Source organism: Diorhabda sublineata, chromosome 3 (assembly GCF_026230105.1).
Source record: "Diorhabda sublineata isolate icDioSubl1.1 chromosome 3, icDioSubl1.1, whole genome shotgun sequence".
Classification (NCBI taxonomy): domain Eukaryota; kingdom Metazoa; phylum Arthropoda; class Insecta; order Coleoptera; family Chrysomelidae; genus Diorhabda; species Diorhabda sublineata.
The window spans coordinates 9,453,160-9,477,460 of record NC_079476.1 but is presented as its reverse complement, the minus strand read 5'-3'; the positions used below and the strand labels follow the sequence as shown (position 1 = coordinate 9,477,460).

Here is a 24,301-nt window from a genome sequence, read left to right as displayed (position 1 = left end):
CATGGAGAAAATTCTAGGACATTTTTATAAAACGCAATTGTATTTAATATCATAAACACTTTGTCAGCAATAATTTTATTATAAATACAAATGATTGTCAACAACTTTTCAATGAATATATGTTTGAATATATAGTTCATTCAATGAATATTAGTTAGTTCGCTTGTGAGATTAATTGTATTCATTCAACTACATAAAATTATTGTAATTTTGTGTAAAATAAATTTTTAAAAATAATTTTCAAATAACCGAAAATTATAATTTGCGCAGTCATTCGGATTAGTGCGGTCGCGATTTTTCACGCAAAGTGCGATAAAAAATTCCGTCTAAGTACTTCAGTACAGTAGCACTAGATCAATGTGTTCAACGAGGAACTTCAGGACTTCAGATAGCTGTAAGTGCCAAGTTTCCTTATTTTTATTCCTTTTTTTTATCTATCCTTATCAAACTCTGAGTAAGGAAGAGATAATTTAATAATTTGGAACATATAATTTTTATGAACGATTTAGATAACTTATTAAATACATTTTATATATTAAGCTTAAAAGATAATTCAGATTCCGAAAAAATGGCAACTTCAAGTGAAAATTTAATAGAGACGTATTCGATCTATAATGATTAAGATATCAATAATCATGTATTGGAATGCATCCAAGAAAAATTAATTGATAAAGCAGAAATGATGGTAGGAAATAGGATCGAACTAAATACATGGTTCAAATTAAGAGAAACTTTAATACAGTGTTTCGCAGACAGACCCGATTTAGACTGTATATTACAAGAATTGACAAGAACACGACCATATAAAAATGAGATTTTGATAGCATTTGGAAATAGATTACAATTATTAAAAAGTCAAACAATCCAAAAAATTAATAATAATTTGAATTTAGGGGAAATTGACAAAAAATGTCAAATAAACCATTGTGAAAAAACAGCTTTGAACATTTTCAAAGTAGGATGTTCAGGCACCATACGCAAAAATATGTATTTGAAAAAGCCTGTATCGCTAGAAGATACTATGGGTAATGTCGACGAATTTGAAAACTTCGAGAATCTCTATGGCCAATTTTATGAGCCCAGAGTTAAGTACAATAATAATAATAATAATAATTTTAAAACTAATTCAATGAAAAATAATAGAAATAATCAATATAATAATAACAATCCCTACTATCAACAATATCACTAATATGATAATAATTATAATAGAAATCAATTTCATCATAATGAAAGAGATAATAGTAATAATAATTACAACTTTCCTAGCCAATCAATGAATATAAATTCCATGCCACAAAGTAGGCAAAATTATCCAACAAATGCACAAGTGTTTGGCACCAAGAAAAAACGTTTTCCAGCCAAACCAAATAACTGTAAACTGTTTACCAAGACCAGACCCGATGTCTATGACATCGAAAAATTTTTCAGATAAATCTAGTAGATTTGTAAATATTAATCGCAATAATAATTATAATAACAATAATAATAATTATTATAAACATTTCCAATCAAGAAATCAAAAACCAAATTTTACATCTGAGAAATTATACAATAATAGTTGTAATGATAACGAAGAAGAAAAAGAAGAGGTAATTGATTTCCAACATTTATTTGACCCAGATGAAAATAATAATCAAAGCGTAAATTTTCGAAAAAAGCCTCGGGAAAAAGAATCGAAAACAGAAGAAATAAATTTTACTCCTAATCATCCATTAGGACCCATCAGAACCCAGTGAAAAAATAATTGAAATAAATATCACAACTAATAATTCATCGCCAAAAATTCATAAAAATGAAAGAATCGGAATTAAATCAGGAAGTAGAACTAGATCTCAGTAAATTATTTGATGAAGAAGAAAAAGATAAATTGAATGTAACAGAAAAAAATTCAGAAGAAAATATTATAATGGTAGGAGAAATGAATAATGATACAGAAGGAGAATTAGAATTATTTGATAAAGTGGAATTAAAGGTAGAATTAATATATACAGGATTAGATGAATTAAAAATGAATGAAAATGATAATGAAATTGAAGTAAAAGAAAATGTGATAGAATTAAACAGAGAAATAAATGAGATAAATAATGATGAGACAATGGAAGAAAAAGATATAAATTATGTTATAAAAATAGAAAATGATATATTAGAAAAAGAATCTTATGTTATAAAACCTGAATTAAATACAAATATATTGGATATACAAAATCAAAATAATATCATCGATAACAGAGAAATAATCCATGAAAATGACGAAGTTGAGATTAATTATGAAACAATTAACAAAGTATTTGAAAGAAATAATAAGGAAATAAGTCTAAAATATTTGAATAGGAAATTAAATGCAATATTAAATGAAAAAATAATAGAAGAACAATTTTTGAAAAATAAATATTATCATTCATTAAAATGGTACGCAATTCAAGAAATTATAAAATGCATTTTCATTCAAAGATCTTTCTTTCTTTTTTATTATTATGTTATAAGAATAGATAAGATTTAGAATTAATAGATAATAAATAAGTAAAATATAAAAAAAAATTAGTAAACTTTTAGAAACTAGAATAATGAAAAGTTATTTTTAATTAGAATATATATGAGAAATGTGATAATATCCTTCAAAACTTTGTTTATTTAACTAATGGAAAAGGAAAATAATATAAATTTAAATTATAATCAGTGTAACACAAATGAAATGTTTAAGACAATTTATATAATTTTGAATCAGCCTCTTAGTGTTTATCCTTTAGAAATAAGCCGATATGAAATTCATAATTTTAATTATTTGAAAGAGGACGAAAAAAAAATATAATTAGCGAAAATATAATTGGCAATTAACAAAAATATAATTAACACGAAAAAGATATAAGTAAATTAATTCGAACCAATCACATGAATATTTATTCATAGATATTTTAACCGAAGAAAAACAAAAAGAAAAAATAAAATACTATCATATATGCAAAAAAGGACACAGAAGAATTAACGATTTAAAGAAATCATTGACTGAAAAATATTATTGACCTAAAATGTTACATTGACAAGATATAGAAAACTTTGTTAATAATTGTGAAATATGTCAAAAGAATAAATATGATAGAAATCCCCCCGCAATTAAAATCATTTTAACCCCAACAAACAGTAAACCATTCGAACACATACATATAAACACTTTTAAAATAGCAAATCAGTCATATTTAACTATAATAGATACATTCTCTCGTTACGGTCAAGCATATTCAAATTCAAGAGTGATTGGAACCTCAGTTGTTGATAATATATTAAATTATGTTACTCATCACGGTTTACCTTACAAAATTACAGCTGATTGTGGTTCAGAGTACAAGAATAACGATCTGCAAGATTTTTGCAAATTGTACAGAATTGAATTAAATTATACAACATCAAAAAACAGTAACTCCAGCTCACCTGTAGAACGTTTTCACTCTAGTTTAATTGAACATTTCAGATGTATAAAAGAAAATAACAAAGATTTAACACCCAATCAATTAATAAAACATTCAATATTAGCATATAATAATTCGATTCACTCTGTAACACAATTTACACCAATAATATCCAATTATATACAAAATCACAAAAAAAGCTCTGAATTATTATATAAAAAAATTGAAGATAGAAATGCTAATATTAAAGAAAAAATAATTAATAAGAGAAACGAAAATCAAAAGATAGCTTATATAAAAACAAAATTCCGAGATAAAAAATTACCTAAATTTAAAAAGGCAGAAATCATAAAAGACTCTAGTATATTGTTAGAGACTGATCATAAAAACATAATCAGAAAACCAAAAACTAAAACAGAAAAATTGTTACAGAATAATGAAGTTGACGACAGTATTAATATTACTACTACTTTACAAGATAACTAAGACAGAAGACATAGCAATTACAAAAGTAAATAACTTACTTTAATTTAGGAACCAGTAATCTTATATATACTAAACACAGTTTTATATTTTATATAGATTTAGAATTTATTCATAAACAAATTAATAGTTTGAAACAATATTATTATAGTTTAAAAAATAATTTATCTCAAGCGAACGCTACAAATCCTATTTCATATCATAATTTAGCTGAACAATCGCTAAGTAGAACAGAAATTTTAATTAATACTTTAGATAAAAAATCAGAAAACATATATCCACATTTAAGATTAAAAAGAGGATTAATAAATGCAGTAGGCAAAATAGATTCAGACGACGAAGAAAGATATGATAATGCTATAAATGTTTTACAACAAAATCAAAAACAAATAATTCATGAAGTAAATTTGCAAATATCGTTACACAAAAAATTAATTGATCATTATAATAAATCCATTACGACTCTATGGAATCATCAACAGAAACTTTCTGATAATTTAGAGAAATTTCACATTTCGATAGAAAATAAAATAATAACTTTGAATAATTTTATAACATTTCACAGTACAATTTCACAGATGAATCTGGACTGTCAGAGTTTAATTACATTGTTTGATAATATTGAAAACGCAATAACATTTTCTAAATTAAATACGATTCATAGTTCAGTTATATCTAGTCAAGAAATTTTAGAAATGATTAAATATTCAAGTACTATTTATAAAGAAGAAGAAATCCAAAAATTCAATAATATTCTAACGTATTATCTGTTTCTTGGCTCACAAGTAACCTTTTCCAGATCCAAAATAATTTTTGCTACCCATGTTCCAATCCTAAAATCTAAAACCTATGAATTTTTCCATTTGTACCCTATAATCCAAAACCATACGATATTTATCGCTCCTCAACCTTACTTTGTCAGAAATTAAGAAGAAGTTATTTTTATTAAGGAAGAATGTCCAGCATTGGAAGAACAATATTACTGCAAAGAAACATTTAAATTAAAAGACAATTATACTATTGAATTGTTGAACGGACGCTCTGCTGAAAATTGTGTTGTTAGTGAAAATAAATCTCCAAGAAACTATATTAGAACAAGTAACAAATAACGAACTTTTAGTAATTCCAAATTCAGAAACTGAAGTGATTCCTAAATGTGTTTTGGATCGTTATTTGAAAATAAGTTATCCATCAGTTACAAAAATTCTAAAGAACTGTAGTATTCAAATAGGAAGTGAAATTTTCTCAACCAACATACAAATTAAAAAAGGAAAATCGATAATATTACCGAAATTAAACCTCAAATTTTTAAATAATCAAATTTATAAATCTCCAAATTTAACCAGCATAGATTTTGACAAATTATATATTATGAAATAAATAAAATTGCTAGAAATATAAAACCAATTCATGAAATTTATAATCCGCAAAGCCATGTATCAATTGGACTATTTACAATATTAATAATAATTTGTGTAATTTTAATAACATTATGGTTAATTCGAAAATATAAAAGAAAATTTGTAAGAAAACAGAAATTTGAAGAAAAGAAGAAAGAAAACATCGAATTAGAAGAAGGAAGACAACAAGATATGAAAAATACCTCCGTCATTTTTCATTCTTAGGGATGGAGGAATAACATGGAGAAAATTCTAGAAGGACATGTTTATAAAACGCAATTGTATTAAATATCATAAACACTTTGTCAGCAATTATTTTATTATAAATACAAATGATTGTAAACAACTTTTCAATGAATATATGTATCGTTCTTGAATATATAATTCATTCAATGAATATTAGTTAGTTCGCTTGTGAGATTAATTGTATTCATTCAACTACATAAAATTATTGTAATTTTGTTTTTACGCTATATGTATTCATTATCAATTTCATAGAGAATTTAATTCTTGACATCTCGACAACTCTTTTCGAAATAGAGGGAGTAGAGCACGCGGTCAAAGAATTATCTGAGATCAACTGGTAGTCTCGATCAAAAACTCGTAATATTGAGGTTTATAGATTTATTATTGTCAAAATTAATAGAAATTTCGAGAACCAGTTCTAATTTCAATTATCTTCTTCTACTCCATCGTCTTGTATTGAGATGAGAGATGAATGATACTGTCCACAGGTTTTGGAGCATTATTAACTGCTAATATTCTCAGAACCGGACAGTTTTCTTCCTCAAATGCTGCAGCAAGTTTACAGATATTAAATAAGATGTACTTAATTATTTTCTACTTCAAATGCTATTAGTGTAAATGAGAATTTAATTACAACGTAAATCATTTATATCCCTTAGTAATTTTCCAATTACCGAAAGAGATTATGAATGTTATTGAATTGATAAATTCTAGAATTATTAGAAAGAAAGATTGTATCTAATAATTCATAGAAAATGATAATTACATATTAAGCAATTAATTAAAACATGTGAATTTTGAGAATAGTGTTAGAATGCCAAAATACAAGTTTTTTCGTGGTAATATACTGGCTATGTCGATTTCCCCTATAATGACTGGACTATATTTTGAACAGTTTTCAAAAACATCGAAGGAGTCTTAACTTTGGCTTGGGAAATGCTCATTTACAAATGTGACACTTCGTTTACAGTGTCTAACTCCTATTTCATTCATATAGAAATAATGCTTCTCCAAAACAATTATTTCTGTAATCAATTTTTTCCATTCTCAAATTATCTTTGACACAATATATTTCGCAACTCCTTTTGATAAATGCTGACATCTTTAAGTTGAGTAGGAAATTTTTCAGATAACTCTAATATTCTTAAATATCATCAAGACTAAATTATCCATTTAAGAGAAACCCAACTTTTTCTGAATAAGCGAATATCATAAGAGAATTTAGAATTGCGAGAGATACTAAATCATTTCAAATTATTGACAAACTCCATACATGGAACTATGGAGTGTAGAGAAGGAGGAACATCTCTTATGGATGGTACTTTTAAAATATAGTCTGAATTAATGTAGGGATAATACGTGGCGCTAATTGTACTATGGGACTGACGTTTGATTATATTCATGTGAAAAGCTGTGCTATCTTTAATATCTTATTAGATTTTTATTTTTTATTAAGAACTTGATATATTTCTGTACCTGCTTGCATAAGCTAATTACCAATGATATTTTAACAAAACTATAATTATTATATTTGTTTTGGATAGAGTTCAATATTTTATTTCTATGAACCAAAATGTTTTATTTTCAATTATTTTATTATTCTTATTGATATTTTTATATGACTATAACTATTATATTAGCTGCTAATGAAGTTCAATATTTTAATTTTATGAACCGAAATATTTTTTTTATTATTCTATTATTTTTATTGATCTAATTATATCGCTATAATTATTATATTAGTTACGAATAAAATTCAATATTTTATTTTAATCAACCAAAATGTTTTTTTTATACTATTTCATTATTGTTACATGATTCTACTTTTTTTTCATATTAGAATATATGTATTATCTAAACCAAATAAATAGCTAAATAATAAAGTTAATTTAACGAGATTCTGTTTTGTTAATCGTTTCATTATTTTAATACTACTAATTTCATTATCACGGTGCATTATTTAAAGCATTACTATACAGTTATTTTCAGCGCGTAATATTCAAGAATACCCTCTATAATCAGCGTCCCTTATTTTCCCATCAAACTCCCAGCTCACATTTTTTAACCCAGATATGTTCCTCCTTCTCTACACTCCATACATGGAACACTACTCAACAATATTAAATTATCATGTCAGAGAAGTTCCTGTATTTGTCAAAGTGTAGCAATTTAGACATACTGGTTTTCTTTTTTTTTTCACCTGCAATTTTCGATATGAACGTTCTTCTTGGTATTATGTTTTTGGACAGAAAAATGATGCTTTCATTATCTTGGGTGCTTTACCAACTCTTACTAATTGTCCTCGTATTTCCTGCTAAAGTGTACTATTAGTATTTATTATTGCACCTACGTATTCATATATTCTTATTTGTTCAATTTGTTTTTTCTCTGGTTGATATTATGTATTTTATCTTTTTTACTATTATCTTTTGCTTTTGATATACTATTAGTTTTATGTTCATTCTATTCATTGTCGTATTTAATATCTCCAATTTCATTGTAGATCATTCCTCGATTTTGCTAATAAAAACAAATCATCTACGAATATCATTTTCCCTACAAATGTTGTTTCAATGCTTTAGCCCCCCAAGCTGTATAATTGTTTTGTATGTCCCAATTGGTTCATTGTTATGGAAAGCATCTAGCAATAATGGAAATGATTGTCACTTTTGTGAAGAATTCTCGTAATATAGAACAAGTGGGGGCTGCATCTCTCGCCGTTAGATATAGGAGAGCATCTCTCTAAATGGTGGTTGTAAAGACGATAATACGTAACTATTCTCACTTGATCATTAGAACTATACTTTCAATGAACAAAACATGAACGGAATGCAGTCCTCATTATATTAAAAAATACTAGCAACATTTGATTCTTTAAGCCGGATTAAATTAACTTAACAAGTGAACGTGAAATATATCAGTAAAAATCAGTGAAACAACGTTATCTTTATCAACAATTTGTTCGAACATCTCAACTCAAGGTTAGTGTCTCTTTCCTTCCTACCAAAACAAAGCTTTATCGTGTTATTATACTTTTATTTTGATATTGAGATTCAACTAAAATTGAGTTTAAAAGGACTTAAAAACAAAAGAAGAGTTCTTAAAGATTCCGTTACTCGACATTAAATGGCTGTTAATGAACTAAGAGACGGAGACAATATCTTTTAGTTAGAATCTCGAAATTATAAAAATTTATAATATAGTATAAACTGATATTAAAGAGATGATGTTTACTAATTCAAAGACATCTCAACCTCGTAATAAAGAATTTGAGATTTAATTTAATTAAAAATTCGTGTTGTTTTGAACAATCTCGATCATTTTCAGAAATGAAAAACGGATTATGGAATTATTTAAATCAAATGTTTCGTATCCAAAGAGGCTTCGCCTCAGGGAAATGTTGATAAAGCATTAATAAAATAGTTTAAAATAACGAGAAGGAATACCTGTCAGCGGTTTTATGTTACAGGAAAATGCAAATGTTTACCAGTGTTAAATCTTTATTTGTCGATTATGCAAATAATCGTAAAGCTTGTACAACACCAACGGCAGAAGATTTTAAATAATGGTTTCGAGTAAGGTATCACGATTTGGTGAAGAAAAAAGTTGTATTACTGGTCAATACTTGCCCGGTATGTCCCAAAGTTAATAATTTAGATAGATCAAGGAAGTATACGGTCACTCGAATGTAATTTTATAGAGAATCTTGTGCTTATAATGATAAATTGCATTGATACTAATGTAGACCACTCTTTCTCAAAAATAACTATTCTCGATGCAATTTTTATGGTTAATAATACTTAGAATAAAATGGCACAACGTACCATTCACAATTGTTTCAAATATGCAGGATTTATTGAAAACCATGATGTTGTACTTGTTCATTTATCAACGTAAATTTAATGAGGATGACACTATATTGTGGCTACGAAACCTGATTTAGATTAGAAATGTGGGAAGATTATGTTGACATTAATAGTGCACTCCTCACATCCTAAGAACCCTTTAATGAAATATCGTATAGAACATTCAAGTTAATGAGACACGCGAAAATGATTGAGATGAGAGAAGAAGAACCATTACCTACAGTTGAAGGGGCATTATGGACCCCACAATTTCTATTGTAATGAAAGATGCTAGCTCTGTCTCTACACAATAGACTATTACTACAATATAAGGTAGAAACAGAAGCAATAAGCATTCCTGTTTTTTTGCTCCCCTCTGTTAAAATAAATACGTACAAACAAAAACAGAAGATTGTTTATTTTCTACAAAATGCTTTGTATGGCATCTTCTTGGTATGAAGCAGGAATAATCCCTTAATTGTATGTTGCGTCATTGTAATAAGTCTTGTGCTAGACACAATAAAATTCAGTAAAATATTTTTTTAAATGATAGTGTTAATATAGTATTCGTAATAATATTAACCTAAAAACACTAGAAGGACGAGATAATTTACTTACCTAAAATGACGGCACGGGTCATTCGGCAATCAGCATTATTTTACTCGATGATTTATTTTTATCATTTTACCTACTAATTCTAAATAGTGACAAATGAGAAGATTCAAAGGCACAGGTTAAATAATTTTTAAAAATCCTTGTAATAAAACTTATTTTTATTAGTCTCTGAAACATTATAACGACCAAAAGAAAGTCATCGGATAATAACAAAATATTTTTCTTATATTGAATTATATGATAAAATACAATTAGAAGAAGTTTGTAAATTATAGCTATATTGATAATTAATTCTATTAACTTTCACTAAATTAATGACTCTTACAATTTATACAAAATGTAATTTTAACACTATCCATGAACTCAATCAGCTACGAGGATATATTGAAAAAATTTTAGCCTACTATAGAACGAATCAAAATTTCAATGTCAAAATATTTTATTACTCAACATATTCTCCTCTTAATTGGATACCTTTGTTACAGCGCAACTGCAACGTCTCTCTAGACCTATTAAAAAAATGTTTTTTTTGCTCTGCAAACCAGACCTCCACAGCTTTTATTACCTCCTCCTTGGAAGAAAATTTACGACCTTTTAAACTTTTTTTCAGTTGAGGAAAGATATGATAGTCGGACGAAGCCAAATCTGGTGAATAAGGGGGTGTTCTAGTAATTCACACTCCAAATCACGAATTTTTTACATGAGATTTATAACCGGGGGCGTTGTCCTACAAAAACAAAACACCTTTGGATATCTTTCCGCGTCTTTTCTCTTTAATTTTTTCCCGTAGAGTGGTCAGTAATGTCGAATAGTAATCTCCAGCTACTGTTCTACCCTTATTCAAAAAATCAATCATGATTTCTCCACGGCAATCCCAAAAAACTGAATCAAGACTTTTCCCGCAGATTTTTGGACACGAAATTTCTTAGGTTTTGGAGAACCAGAGTGTCACCATTCCATCTATTGTTGCTTTGTTTCTGGATCGTAGAAATGTACCTAAGTCTCATCCATAATAACAATTCGGTTTAAGAAGTCTATTCGCTTTCAAATCGAGCACAGATCGAACGCGATGCTCCTACCCTTGCACGCTTTTGTTCAACATTTAAACATTTGGGGATCCATTTTGCAGCAATTTTTCTCATGTCCAAATTGACGTGAACTATATGATGAATGCGTTCATATGAAATATTCAGTGCTTCAGATATCCAATTTAACCCTTTTGGTCTGGAAAATTTACCTCTTTTGAAGCTTGCAGTCCATTTTTTCATGGTCGCATACAAAGGACATTGATCACCAATGGTATTAATCATATCTTTGTAAATCTGCTCACTCTTAACCCTTTAAATACAGGTACTTGATGATGGCTCGATACTCCAATTTTTGTTTTTCGCAATTTCGGTGGACATCTTTTTTCTTTTAATTTATTGCATACCTCTTTTTTACTTTTTTGATGTCAAACTGTACACTGACACTTCTAATAAGTTATTGTTCGTTGCTATGGTAAGCAATATTTTGTTTATGCGTGGAACTGGTCTATGCTAACTATACTGACCATCTCCTTGTCCCAGTTCTCGTAGAATTATAAAAATCTACCGTCCCTGGCTTTCTTTTTTCACCTCCTGATATATTTATGTCACTGTGCATTGTGCATATTTTTATGTCTTTTCCTTTAATGTGCGGTGAGCATATGTTTTTTTTTTCATTTTGAAATATTTTGGTGCTATACAAATCAGAGTTTTTTCTAACAGAAGGCGGTATCTCTCTTCGATTTTTTTTATAGTTCCTACTAAGGAAATTTTGTTTGTTCGGAGTTTCTCAGCCATTTTCACATTGGAAAAATAATTATTACAAGTGACATTTATGCCACTATTTTTATATAGCTCGGATAGGCATAAAATGACATACTCTCCCAATTGCTAAATTGAAGGCCTATCTTCTTCTTTTCTTAAATACGGAAAAGCGTTCAAGCAATACTTCCATTTTACATCAGCCAGAATCCATCCAATATTTAAGACCAAACTTGTCGGGCTTGTTGGGCATGTATTGTATAAATGGACAACATGTCATTGTATAAGTTGTTTTTCAGCCGTCACACTTTCATTAGGACTATATAGTCGCTTACAATTATTTATAAAAAGGGCTCCATATTTCTGATGCTAGTGCAAACCTTTCAGATTGCAAATTTCTACTCCTGTTGTATGGATAGTCGAAACGAAGATTTCATGATATTCAAAAATCTGTCCCTAGCCATTGCATTTTTAAAAATATTGGATCCCCAAGTTTTATCCCAGCAAGCTTTCAAGGATAAATCGTTTTTTTTAGCTTGAATAGTATGCCCAGGAGCCCAGGAGCAAAAATCTTGTTTTGATCGCCTACCTTGTGCCAAACCTGGTTGAATCTCCGTCCATTTAGTACCATCGCCAGTCACTTCAGTGTTGGTTGATGAGCATTGTTCGTGCTCCACATCGGAGTCTGAAGAGCAAGAATTTTCATCTGACTCTTCACTTTTAACTATAAAATCGGGATCCTCTTCAAATAAATTGAAATTGAATAGCATTACTTGTGGATGGTTGATATTTTTCCGTTTCTTCTAAATCAATCTCTGGTTCGGATGCTTCTTCATCCATTTCCCGAAATGCGGCGAGAGCTTCTTCTTCTATAATTTTACTCATTATATACATTCACTACAGATAATCACTATGAAAGAAACCAAAAGGGGACGACTGGTTTGATGTTAGCGAACAAAATGTAAACTGAAAGAGAGTAAGAGAAGGGTTAATTATACTACAGGTAAAGATTTGCAAGCTGTGGTAGGGAAAATGTTTTGGGTCATGAATCATAATTGACTCTCCCAGGAATAAAAAAAACCTAAAAGACATAGTTTTCCATCAAATTAAAAGATAAGTTCTCAAAGATAAAGAAAGGTGTTTTTTAAAGGGCCAAATAACTCTTCCTCGTCCTTCCAGAAATAATTTAAAGAATTAAAAGAACATATTATTTTCTTAATTTTCGTGATTTTTTGGGCTATTAAAAACAAAATAAACAAAGTCAAGGGATATTAAGAAAAAATAATAATACACACGTACTGAAAAATTAGATTTAAATCCCAAAAAGGGTCATTTGACCTGGCCCGTCCTTCTAGTGTTAAAATTTAGCCTCCAGTTGAGTGGTGATGGTCTGCCGTCAATGGATGTCGTACATAAACTTGTTCAAATTTTGACAGAAGTTGAATTATAGGTCTGACAGGGGCAATATTTCCATCTCAATTAAGAAACGGTAAATTTAAACAGTAATGGTATCATCGACTCGCATCATAAAATTCTCAATAAGCTAAACGAGACGTAGACATTTTTATATCAGTTTGAATACAGCAAAACTTCACTGAATATTACGAATATATTTTTGAAAAAACCAAAGTACATATGATTCTAATTTTTTGGGGGTTGTATCATGTTTACATTAAGAATCCAAATTTTCTTATATATGATTTTATAATGTTATGAAAATTTTTTTAACAAAATAATTACAAAATTTGTAATAGAATTCTTATGTCTGTTAAAACTATACTTACTTTCACCAAGAAGTCTCAATTTCAAATTGAGAAACTCATTTTCGCCAATGTAAGTATTTTTTCCCCGTCTTATTCTCGTATCCTCTGTTCCTTTTAATTTGCAGCGGATTTCTACGAAAAATTCCAATCAAATTAAATAAAAATATATTTTAATGATGATTAATGATGAAATAGTAATAAAAAGACTTATTGAACCCTCATATATAATTCTCATTAATTTGGTTAATATGTTAATAAAATGAATTTAGTTAGGTGAAAGTGAGGTGCCCGAATTTACAACAAAGTTTCCAGGGAATATTTCATACATGTTTATGATAACATTAGTAAATAGAAATTACAAATTGATCATACTACGGTGCACGGTCAGTGGTTTGAATTAAAAATCTAGCTAATAAAAATAAAAAAAGTTGGGTCCTCTAAATCCGAATGAAAGGTAACATAAAGAGAACAAAGTGCCCGACGCGTCCCCTTTACTTTTCCTGACTGTATGCATTGTATTCGCATCCTGGCGACAGGTCGTACCCAGTTTTTTTATCAGTGCGGTTGTGTTTTGATTTTTTTGTCACTAAAAGTTGTAGTGATGGCTTCAAAACGTAAGAAGGTGGTTGTCTCAATGGAAGAAAGGCTTGAAAGCATTGAAGATATTGGACAATAGCAAAACTTTATTAAAAGTGACGTAAGATTACAGCGTAGGAAAAACAACAGTAGTGGTTGTGTTCACAGCGGGTCAAGGCAAAATCATTGGAACGGAGAAGGATGAAAAATGTGAATATGAAAAAGTAAGTGAAGCTCTGTACCTGTGGTTTACTCAACACAGAGATTAAGGTGTTTTGATATCAAGGCCAATTCTACAAGAAAAGGCGTTAAGGTGTCAAAATGCACTAAATGAAGGTAAACCTTATTTCACGGCCAGTGTAGATAGATGGAAAAAGAGATATGGAATTCGGCAACTCAACGTCTAACTAACAGGTGATCAGATATTCAATTTTAATGAAACTGGTTTCAATTACATGTTATTACAAGCGAAAACACTCACGTCAAAAGCTGAAGCGACAGGTTACAAACGTAGAAAAGAAAGAGTGAAAATTCTTGCAAGCAGTAAGTATGAAAATGAAACTGGCTATGATAGACAAACCAAAAAATACTAGAGCGTTTAAGAATGTTTCTAAAAATGTGTTATCAGTGAAATATAATAAAAAAATGCTTGGATGAGCTCAAACATTTTTGAAGAATGGTTTCTTCAAGAATTTGTGTCACGAACCGAACAGTTTTTGAAATCCAAAAACTTGCCAATGAAACCAATATTGCTTCTTGACAATGCTACATGCCATTCCAATTAAGAAAAACTTGAAAATGAGGATATAAAGGCAATGTTTTTGCCTCCAAATGTAACTTCCTTATGTCAACATATAAATCAGTGGACATTAGAGACAATGAAGAGGATTTATTGAAGGAACCTGCTTTCTTCTTCAATTGATGCGCTGGACCAGGGAGAAGACATAGTGAACAAATTTAAAAGTCGTTGTTTACTACGTGGTTCAGTCATAGGAGAGTGTTGGAGGCACCATTTTTAAATCTTGGAAAGTTTTGCTCCAAGAAAATCAAGAATCCACAGGTAGAGAAAATTTACAGAAGGAGACTGAATCCGTCAACATCAGTCTACTTTCATTGTTACAATAAGTGCCGGGTGATGAGGTCGCAACGGAAGATGACAAAATTGGCACAAAATTAACAATATTATTAACAAGTGAATATGGTAAACGGAAGAGGAGAAGAAGAAGAGATGAAGAGAATTTGAGCGCAGGAAGTTTCACACAGCGAAGGACACAAAGCTCTAGAAATAGCGATAAATTATGCAGAGAAGCTGGAGGAATTTTTACTTACGAGGAGACTACGAGATTTGGTGGCCAGAAAACGACAAACAGCGGGCAAACAAAAGAATATAATGAACTTTTTTACCAAATCCTAAGTTTGCTTTCATGGTTTACGGCATTTACATATTGTAAAATATATGTTATTACTTATCTGTTAGATGTTTTAGTTTGTTTAATTCAGTTATGTTTTAATTCAGCCTTGTATTTTCAATGTTTAAATAAAATTAACTAATTGTTAACGGCGTATTTATCATTTTCCATGTTATTCGAACTTTTCACTTATCCAAGCTTGGTGCGGCCGGTTTAGGTCGGATAATTCAGACTCTACGGTACTTTCAACTGTAAGGAACGGATGAGAACCAAAAAATTCTTATCTGAATACATGTAACTGATGTACTTGCGTGAATAAATAATTCTTTGTTTTCGGAGTCAAAATTCATCGTTAACTACTTAGAGTTATTTGATGTGTTGAAGGCTGACAATTTTAATTTAACAGAAGATAATGAAGATTATTTTTAAACATATTTCAAAAAAAAATGATACAATTCTAAACTGACTAGAGAAAAAAGTAAGCAAAAATTATTTCTGATTACTACTTTTTAAAAAGGAACATTTCTGGGTGAAATTCTATAGAAAATCAAATCATTTTTATGCCAAATATAATGAAGCATGCTTCCAAAGCTTCCTAAAACCTGCAGGTCGGAGTACTCCTACACTTGGAACTAGTCATGCTTCACAGGGACGACCATCTAAAAACTTGAATGAAGTAGCAAAAAGGCCAATAATTAGGAAAACTTTCATTGGAGGAACTTAAAGTAAAAATTGCAACATAATGGTAAAAGAGAAGGAGCATATTTATTGGGTTAGGTTAGATTATGTTAGGTGGCTGGCTTCTCCAAGTCAAGTCAACAAAAATTGATAAAATACACAAAATCCAAACAAAATCGATTCCACGTTCTATTGTCCTCAGGAAGTACTGGCATAAATTATTGTGGTTGAAATCAACAAACATACATATCTGCTGCTTCGCAAAGGTGTGAGTGTGGAGAGTTGAACCAGCACAATCAAGGAAGCATGAATTAGTAAAGGTGAAAATGATTAGGTTCTAACGTCTTTTTTACCAATGATATTGTATGGTGTTGATGAGAACACTGTTCACACTACCACCACACCAATACTCTCATTACACTCATGCGCGTTTCGATAACTAAGTTATCGTCTTCAGAGATTTCAAAAACTTTAGTTTACCCTCATTCGCGGAATAGGATGACTTGGCTATCAAATCGGGCATCATATAATAAATTGTGAGTGTTGTGGTGGTAAACAGTGTGCTCAGTATGAATATAATCAACGGTTCCAAAAATTCCAACTTAATTGTATAGTTTTGATGAAAACCAGTATAAAATTCATTTCAGGTTTAAATGAAAAATCTCGACTTTTAGATACCGACGACCCATACGTTTTGATGGGAAGGAAACTATACAGTTTATACATACTATAACTCAGTGAATTCATATCTCTCGGATGTAACGCTGCCAATGCCAGTGAGAACATATATAAATGGTAAACTTGTAATTAGACTCTTATCTGAATTTTTCACATTTAGTGATACTTAGTAATTAGTTTGAAATAAAAGAGTTCTTACCTCTAATATTCAAATTAGATATGAATGTACAAACAACTCTACCGTACATCGTACTTCCCGGACTCATTATGCCTGGTGTATCCAATAAGATTTTGCAGCTCATATTAACTTTGTAGTACTTCTTCGCTTCATTTGCATCTGGAAAATATTCAATTTTCAATAAAAAATGTATTGAATTAAATGAGCTTAATGGTATAGAACCGTGATTCTCAAAGGGGTTCAGATGGATCACCAGGGGTCTACAGAAAACTCGACGGTGGTCTATGTTGAGCGTGACAAAAAATGGGGGTCGACAATCGTAAGCGGGGATCCATGAAGAACTAAAATGTGTACTTGAGTTCTATCAATATAGGTGGATAATATATTAAGGAGCTCAGTGAATGGTACTTGTAAAAACTTGCATATTCCATAATATTCAGTACAACGCGTTTTGGCTTGCGCTTGCCACGCCGGCCGCCGTCTCGTCCGCAATCCTTGTTCAGACGTGCATTTTAATGCGACTTGTGGTGTATGTGCTTGCAGTCTTGCATGACCTTGTTTGATTCTTCATTAATATAAATACGAATGTCAATAATAAACGATACTAATTTGTTTCCGGAATTTCATAAAGAAAAGTGAATCGGTATTAGTGTTGGTTAGTGACGGAATTTGTTTCCAGACTTTCAAAAAGAGAAGTAAAGTGAATCAATATTATAGTGAAGAAGTACGTACCTACCTGTCTAGTTGTTATATGCAATTGATTTATTATTTATTTTACAATTTATCACATTACAAATATATTATTTATTACAATATAAAATTTATAATGTACATATGTATAGTATTGAAGTTACTTACATATTTTGAGGAAATAACAGAAAGTAGAGAAACTTTATTCCGACTTTATTTTTATTACCTACCTAATTCATTTAATTATTGCAAAGTTTTCATATCAAAATCTTGTTCATAAGTTTCTATAGAATTTACAGGAATATATTCAAATATAAGAAATTAAATAATAATATTAAAACACATTAAAATAAGACGCTTTTATAAAACTCTATTATGGATCTTAAGGCACCCAGACACAACGGGTAAACACGACAATCTTAACCAAACTTAACCGAATAGTTAAAATTGTATGTGCAAAATTGCCGTTTTTAAACACACACACAATGTCGGAAAAGAACGTCTGCAGTTTCACAATGAACCGCAAGGACATAATTGCAGTGGAGTTGGTTTTTACTTTAAAAAATAAATCATGTAGAAAACGTTCGAAATAGGCAAGAGATTGGTTATTAAAAAGAAACGAATTTTCCCATGTTAATCTATTAAAAGAGTTCAAACTGGAAAAAATGAACTGGTGTCATTATTTAAGAAGATACTTATTTAGAATTGTTAAACCGTGTCACACCTTTGATACAAAAGCAAGATTCGCGCCTTCGGCAGTCCATATCCTGTCGTAAACGTCTTACGGCAACATTACGATATCTTGCTCCAGATTTGTGTGAGGTCTTTACTTTTTCCATCTCTTTTATAATAGATTCCCTTAGTGAGTCAATCTTTTTCTTAACATCATTTCGTCGGAATATTTTGAAGTTTTTATTTTCCATAAACTTGGCAAAAATTTAATAGTAAAATCTTTATTCCACTTTCTTGTATCGGCCATTTTGCAGAACTACTATGTTTTTTCACGACGGATTTGAATTTCATGTCATGTCGGAGATGAAGAACGTCCATACACTATCAATTTTGTACGCGTAATTTCGGTTAAGATTGTAGTGTTTTCACGTAGTGTATGGGGCATTTAGCGATTTATTGCTTTTAATAATTATAAACTGTTTGGCGCCGGAACTTTGTTTATTTCATAATATACATAATAATTGATCATATCATATTATTTCATTTCTGATGATGACAACGTTGTTGTCGAAACCGGTTGAATTATTAAGGTGGTATATATTATATATTCAGTGTGAAACTATTTAAACTTTGCATAATTATATTCTGTGAAAAAAGCTATACCCTGTTAAGTTAGATAGTCTTAGATTACTAAAACAGGTAGGTTAACGTCTGAAAGCAACGATGATGACTTGCGGGCATTTTACAATATCTCATTACTGGAACATCCGGAAAACCGCTCACCATTGGGGAACAGTTGATTTTACCAGCTGTTTACGAGGTTTTAGAAACTGTTCTGCAAAAATCTTCCTTTGATATACTCAAAAGAACTCCTTTCCTAACAATACTAACAAAAACGTATTGATGACATGAGCTTAGATGTTGACAACTCATATTTAACAAGACGTGTCAACTTTACTTGACAATGAAGCATTCATATTGGCATATGTTCGATTTGATATGAGCCAAGAAATTCATGGAGAGCCACTATTCGCGAAAACTTTAAACACTAAACGTGAATCAATATTTAATGTCCTGAGGAAGTTTTTTGAAGCAAAATCGAAGATTCCATTCATAAATTTTAATTTGGTCGCAACAGATGGAGCTCCTGCCGTGAGATATTATGGAATTATAAGCCATCTTAAGAGAATTATACCAGAGGGAACTGCAATTAACTGTGTTATCGACCGACCACATCAAGTAGCGACAAATTTGAGTTATAATTGCACCAATCACTCCAATTTGTGATTAATGCAGATAACAAAATAAGAAACAAGGCTTTGAATACGCGCTTATTTGTATAATTGTGAGATGAATATAATGAAGACTTCCAACGATTGCTGTTACATATCGAAGTACGCTGGTTGTTGAAAGGTGCATGTTTATCAAGATTTTCTGAAAAGTGAATATACTGATTTGAAAGAAAATATGAACAATATTAAATCAGAAATCCCGTATTTAACAGATTCGTTCAAAAAATTTAATGAGCTCATCTTAAAATAACAAGGGTGCCTCCTCAATTTCTATTGAAATTTATGAAGGAAATTATTGGTTGGTGCAAATTTTCACAGTTTTCAAACTTATCGCAAGTAGAATGCCTTGTTAAGATATTCAGACATATTTTAAAATCAGATTATTCTGTCGATGGAAATATGACAGTAGGTCACAAATCCATTTGATGAAACGGAAATGGTGAATGTAGTATTACAGGAGGAGGTACACCATATTAGCATTATTGAGGAACTTAAAGTGGCATCTGAAAAAGGGTATTAAAAAATATGGCTGCAGATAGAAGCGTTTTGCGCGTATTTCTTACAAAACTCAAACCAAATATTGATAATCTGCCGCTAATCCAACGAGTAATCTTATTAAAATATTTTTTTTTTGTAATTACTATTGCAGACGTTACATTTCGTTATAAGTGATTCCTTTCGATTATATTAGAACTGTTATAACAATAATAATTAATAATGTAATAATTCATATATTTGAATAAATACCTATAGAAATTTTCTAAATAAAATTTGAGAGAATTGATTGGTTCTTGTGCTGTGAGTCACTGTAAATACCAAAATAGTAAAGTGGAGTTACTTTTCGATTTGCCAGCTTTGCTTTTTGATATCCACTTAAAACATAACCAACTAAAGTTTAATTGACAGTTTGCTTAGTTGATTTTATTATCAAATAATTAATCCTATCAAGCGATCAATTGTAGCCCTTTTTTCCGAAAATTCTATATAGGTCTAAAAATCAAGAAGAGAGGTAAAGTACTAGTACAAAAGACTAAAACAAGGAAAACAATAAGAGAATTAATTGAAACATGAAATTGAAAATGAATTAAATAAGTAAAGTGGAAAGAGGAATCCAATTATTAGTGAGAGAATTTAATGATGTTGATATGACTAAGACATGGTAAATAAATCTAGTAATGAAGTTTCAACCCAGAGTACTATAATACCGTTGCACTGTATTACCGACGGTCACGTCAATATCCAATTCTATTGACTATAAAGTTTATTTATCGAAGAAAAATAGTGAACCAAAACTGTGATCAATGGATGATCATCACGTGAAGAGCTTTGGAGAAACGGGGCGTGGCATCGTTATTGGTCCAAATCAGAGGCACCAATATATATCACAAATGAAGAGCCGCGTGGAAGGGACCAGTGCCGCATTGCTGCAAAAGTCGCTAGATCAGGTGTAGTATAAGGATGGCATCGTATTATCATACTGCAATGAGATTGTTTGTATTTGTCTGTTGTCTGACATGGATACAGCTGACGAAGTTGTTAATATAAATTATTGTGAATATTTATAAAAATGAAATGAAAGAAGATGATGACAATACTGTTGATGACGTTATTTCCAAAACGGCACATACGGGAGTATCTTCTTCAAGTGGCCGATTCAAAAAAGTATCCATTTAGAAAAAAATTAACAATTCATTTGATGATTTCGATAGGAGCGCCATCAGAAGATTTGTGCACAATTTTTTCTTTCAAAATGAGTTAGCTACAGTGGATAAAGTTCTGAGAATAGTTAACGAAGATATGGACTTGACGGATTTTAAAAGATCAACTTCTCATAATTTAGCAAAAGAAATGGGATTTCAATACAAAAAACGAGGAAGGAACAGTTTCTTATTAGAAAAAGCAGAAATAATTGTGTGCAGACGGGGCTACCTTGGGAAAATTAAGAACTTTCGTGAAGAAAACAAAAAAAATTACTACCTGAATGAAACATGGATAAACGCTGGACATGCTAAAGATAAGGTGATCTGTATGTGTGTAATCAAATCAAGTTCAATTTGATTGACATCCACTTTTTATCTATTCCAAACTTCACGTTTACATTGTTATTTTGTAATAATAATTGTGCATAATAATTTATAATTTATATTATCAATTTGTTGTATGTTACATGGTCGGCTTTGGCGTTTTTAACTCTGGTCAAGTGCGTGAATATGTAGATTTACTACTTTTCTTCGATAAATAGAGTATAATTTCAGCTGTTTGGAATGTTTCCATATTTATTGTTATTTTTTTTTGTAATTATATTTGTGGTATAAAACCGTTGAAATTTTTGAGGTTAGGTGTCATTTTTGTGGTTAAAGCTCAACTTACTCAACTCAACTTACTATAAACAAAGCACAAGGGCAGACATTACAGGTTGCGAGAGTTCATTTAGAAAAGCCATGCTTTTCTCACAGTGAACTATTTGCTCCCGACGGAAAAACTTATAATATAGTTCACAAAAATATCCTAGTTTAATACTCTGCACTTATATCTTTTTAAATTGCTAGAATTCAAAATTATTCATTTTTGTTACAGAAAAATACATCACCTGCTCCAATGCGACAATCACATGAGTCGAAAAAAGGATTTTACATACGAATTGCATACAATCTGTTTTCTACTAGCAAAAATTTTATCAAAATACAGAAGTTTGATTGTAATTTTCCTCATAAATTTTTGTTTTATTAAATTTGTCAGTTCTTCTCTTTGGCAAATATAAAGCCTCGTACTCTAACATCTAAAGTAAGAATAAATACCTTATAATACGTTTTTTCACGCACTACTACTTAAAGTGTATTTTTTCACGTACTAATGCGTAAAGTTTTACGCACTCTCAAGTTTGTCTAGAGTACGTACTTTACACACGGTAGTAAAAAAAGTAATCCCAGTCATGAAATGAAATATAGTTATCAAATTGATTCATCTTTTTTGTAATGATCTCTGATACTTAGTTAATGGCTTCAATTCTAGCGAAATCGCAGATAAAAGCTAGTATGTGATAATTTTGAACTAGGCCAAATGATTCTAATAAGCAAATAAATTGTAACACTCAATAACTAAGGTTAATAATTCATTATTTTATTATAATAAATTAGTAACCAGGCTAGTGATATATTCTAAATTTGAGGGTTTGTTAATATATTTTGTAGATTGAACAAAAAAATCTAATTTCACAGTAACATCTTTTGAGATTCTATCTCACACAGAAAAAAAATAGAATATGGTTATTTTGAATGGCTTTTAAATTTCTAAGAAGATAAAGAATTAATAGGTGTATTCCACTTGAGTGAGTCCAATTTGATCACAATCACAGTTTAAGTTTTCTTTCAAATATTTAGAATTATAAAACTAAATATAATTTTGAAAAAACTCACCAAATTAATCAATACTTAATAGCACACAGTTCAATTAACTTTAAATTCAACTAGAATACATAGACTGTGGTCTGTACACCATAAAAAGGAAACTAGAGAATGAGGTAGTCTAAAAGGCGCCAGAAGGATGTTTTCGATTTGGCAGATTTGGAGAGAATATAAACGTTAGTCTGGGTCTGGAGCATAATACGAGGAACAGTTTAATAGAAAGAGCGAACAAAAGTTTTGATTAAATACATTGTTAATATGTTTAAATAGAAAAATCATATAATACGGCAAGAAGGCATGGTTTCTGTTGATACGCAGAAAATATAGTATCGATATTTTATGAGATGAAGAATATTACATTTTCATGTTAAAATATAATGATTGTATCGTTTCCAATAACTAAACTGATAATTGAGAGCAACATCTTTGAGAACTTTTAACATAAACTTTTCTATATTTTCTCCAAAAATACTGTAAGAGCAATGAATAAAAATTATTATTAAATTGGAAAAATATTGTTATGATTTTATGAGCAGTGTAGAAACGTTATGTCTAGTATACATAGAGATTATCATATTAGCTGAATATACGTTCATGTAACTCAGTTTTCCCAGTACTTTCAGAAAGAAAGTTCAAGACGGGAAATGGCTCTAGCTACCAATATTTTCGTCTTCCCTTTCCTATACTCTATGTGGTGTAATACTCTGAGGTTCCGTTTTCTTTCATATTTAGAGAGAGTGGGGATACATATTTCGTCTTTTGCGAAGCACAATCTGTTCGCTGCATTCTCTGCTGAACCTAGTATCTCCAAGTATTCAGTGAGTCGTTAGTGTTTCGACAGGTTTACTGTTAGTATTCGGGAATGTTTTTACTAGTTTGATACTTTCAATAGAGTTTCTTTGCTTCTAGTCTTATTCCATGAAGATAATTCAAGTAACTGATTTTTTTTCTACCTATCTCCTAGAGTGTTTTATCTATTGTTCTGTAACCGCTTCCACATAAGGGCTCAGACCATACGAATAGCTTATCGGCCTTTGTATAGTAGCTCATTGATATTCGTTTCCAAGCAAGCTTAGGTTGTAGCTTGCAGCTCTAATGGCTGCTTTGGTATTGGACAAAATGATAATTTTATGCTGGCGATAATTTCTTGTTTCTTGATTGTTTCTTGAACTGTACAG

General features: G+C 30.1%; 1 protein-coding gene across 1 annotated transcript in view; it reads right to left on the bottom strand.

The window, feature by feature from the left end:
- The window catches only part of LOC130441013 (arrestin domain-containing protein 3-like), a 43,747-nt gene extending 20,511 nt beyond the window's left edge, over positions 1-23,236 (bottom strand). The window contains exons 1-3 of the mRNA XM_056774458.1: positions 23,136-23,236; positions 17,087-17,224; positions 13,568-13,678 (exon numbers count right to left, since the gene is read on the bottom strand). Of these exons, the coding sequence (XP_056630436.1) occupies positions 13,568-13,678; positions 17,087-17,189 (214 nt within the window). The 5' untranslated portion in view covers positions 17,190-17,224; positions 23,136-23,236. The remainder of the gene's footprint in view (positions 1-13,567; positions 13,679-17,086; positions 17,225-23,135) is intronic.
- Between the last annotated feature and the right edge of the window lie 1,065 nt (positions 23,237-24,301).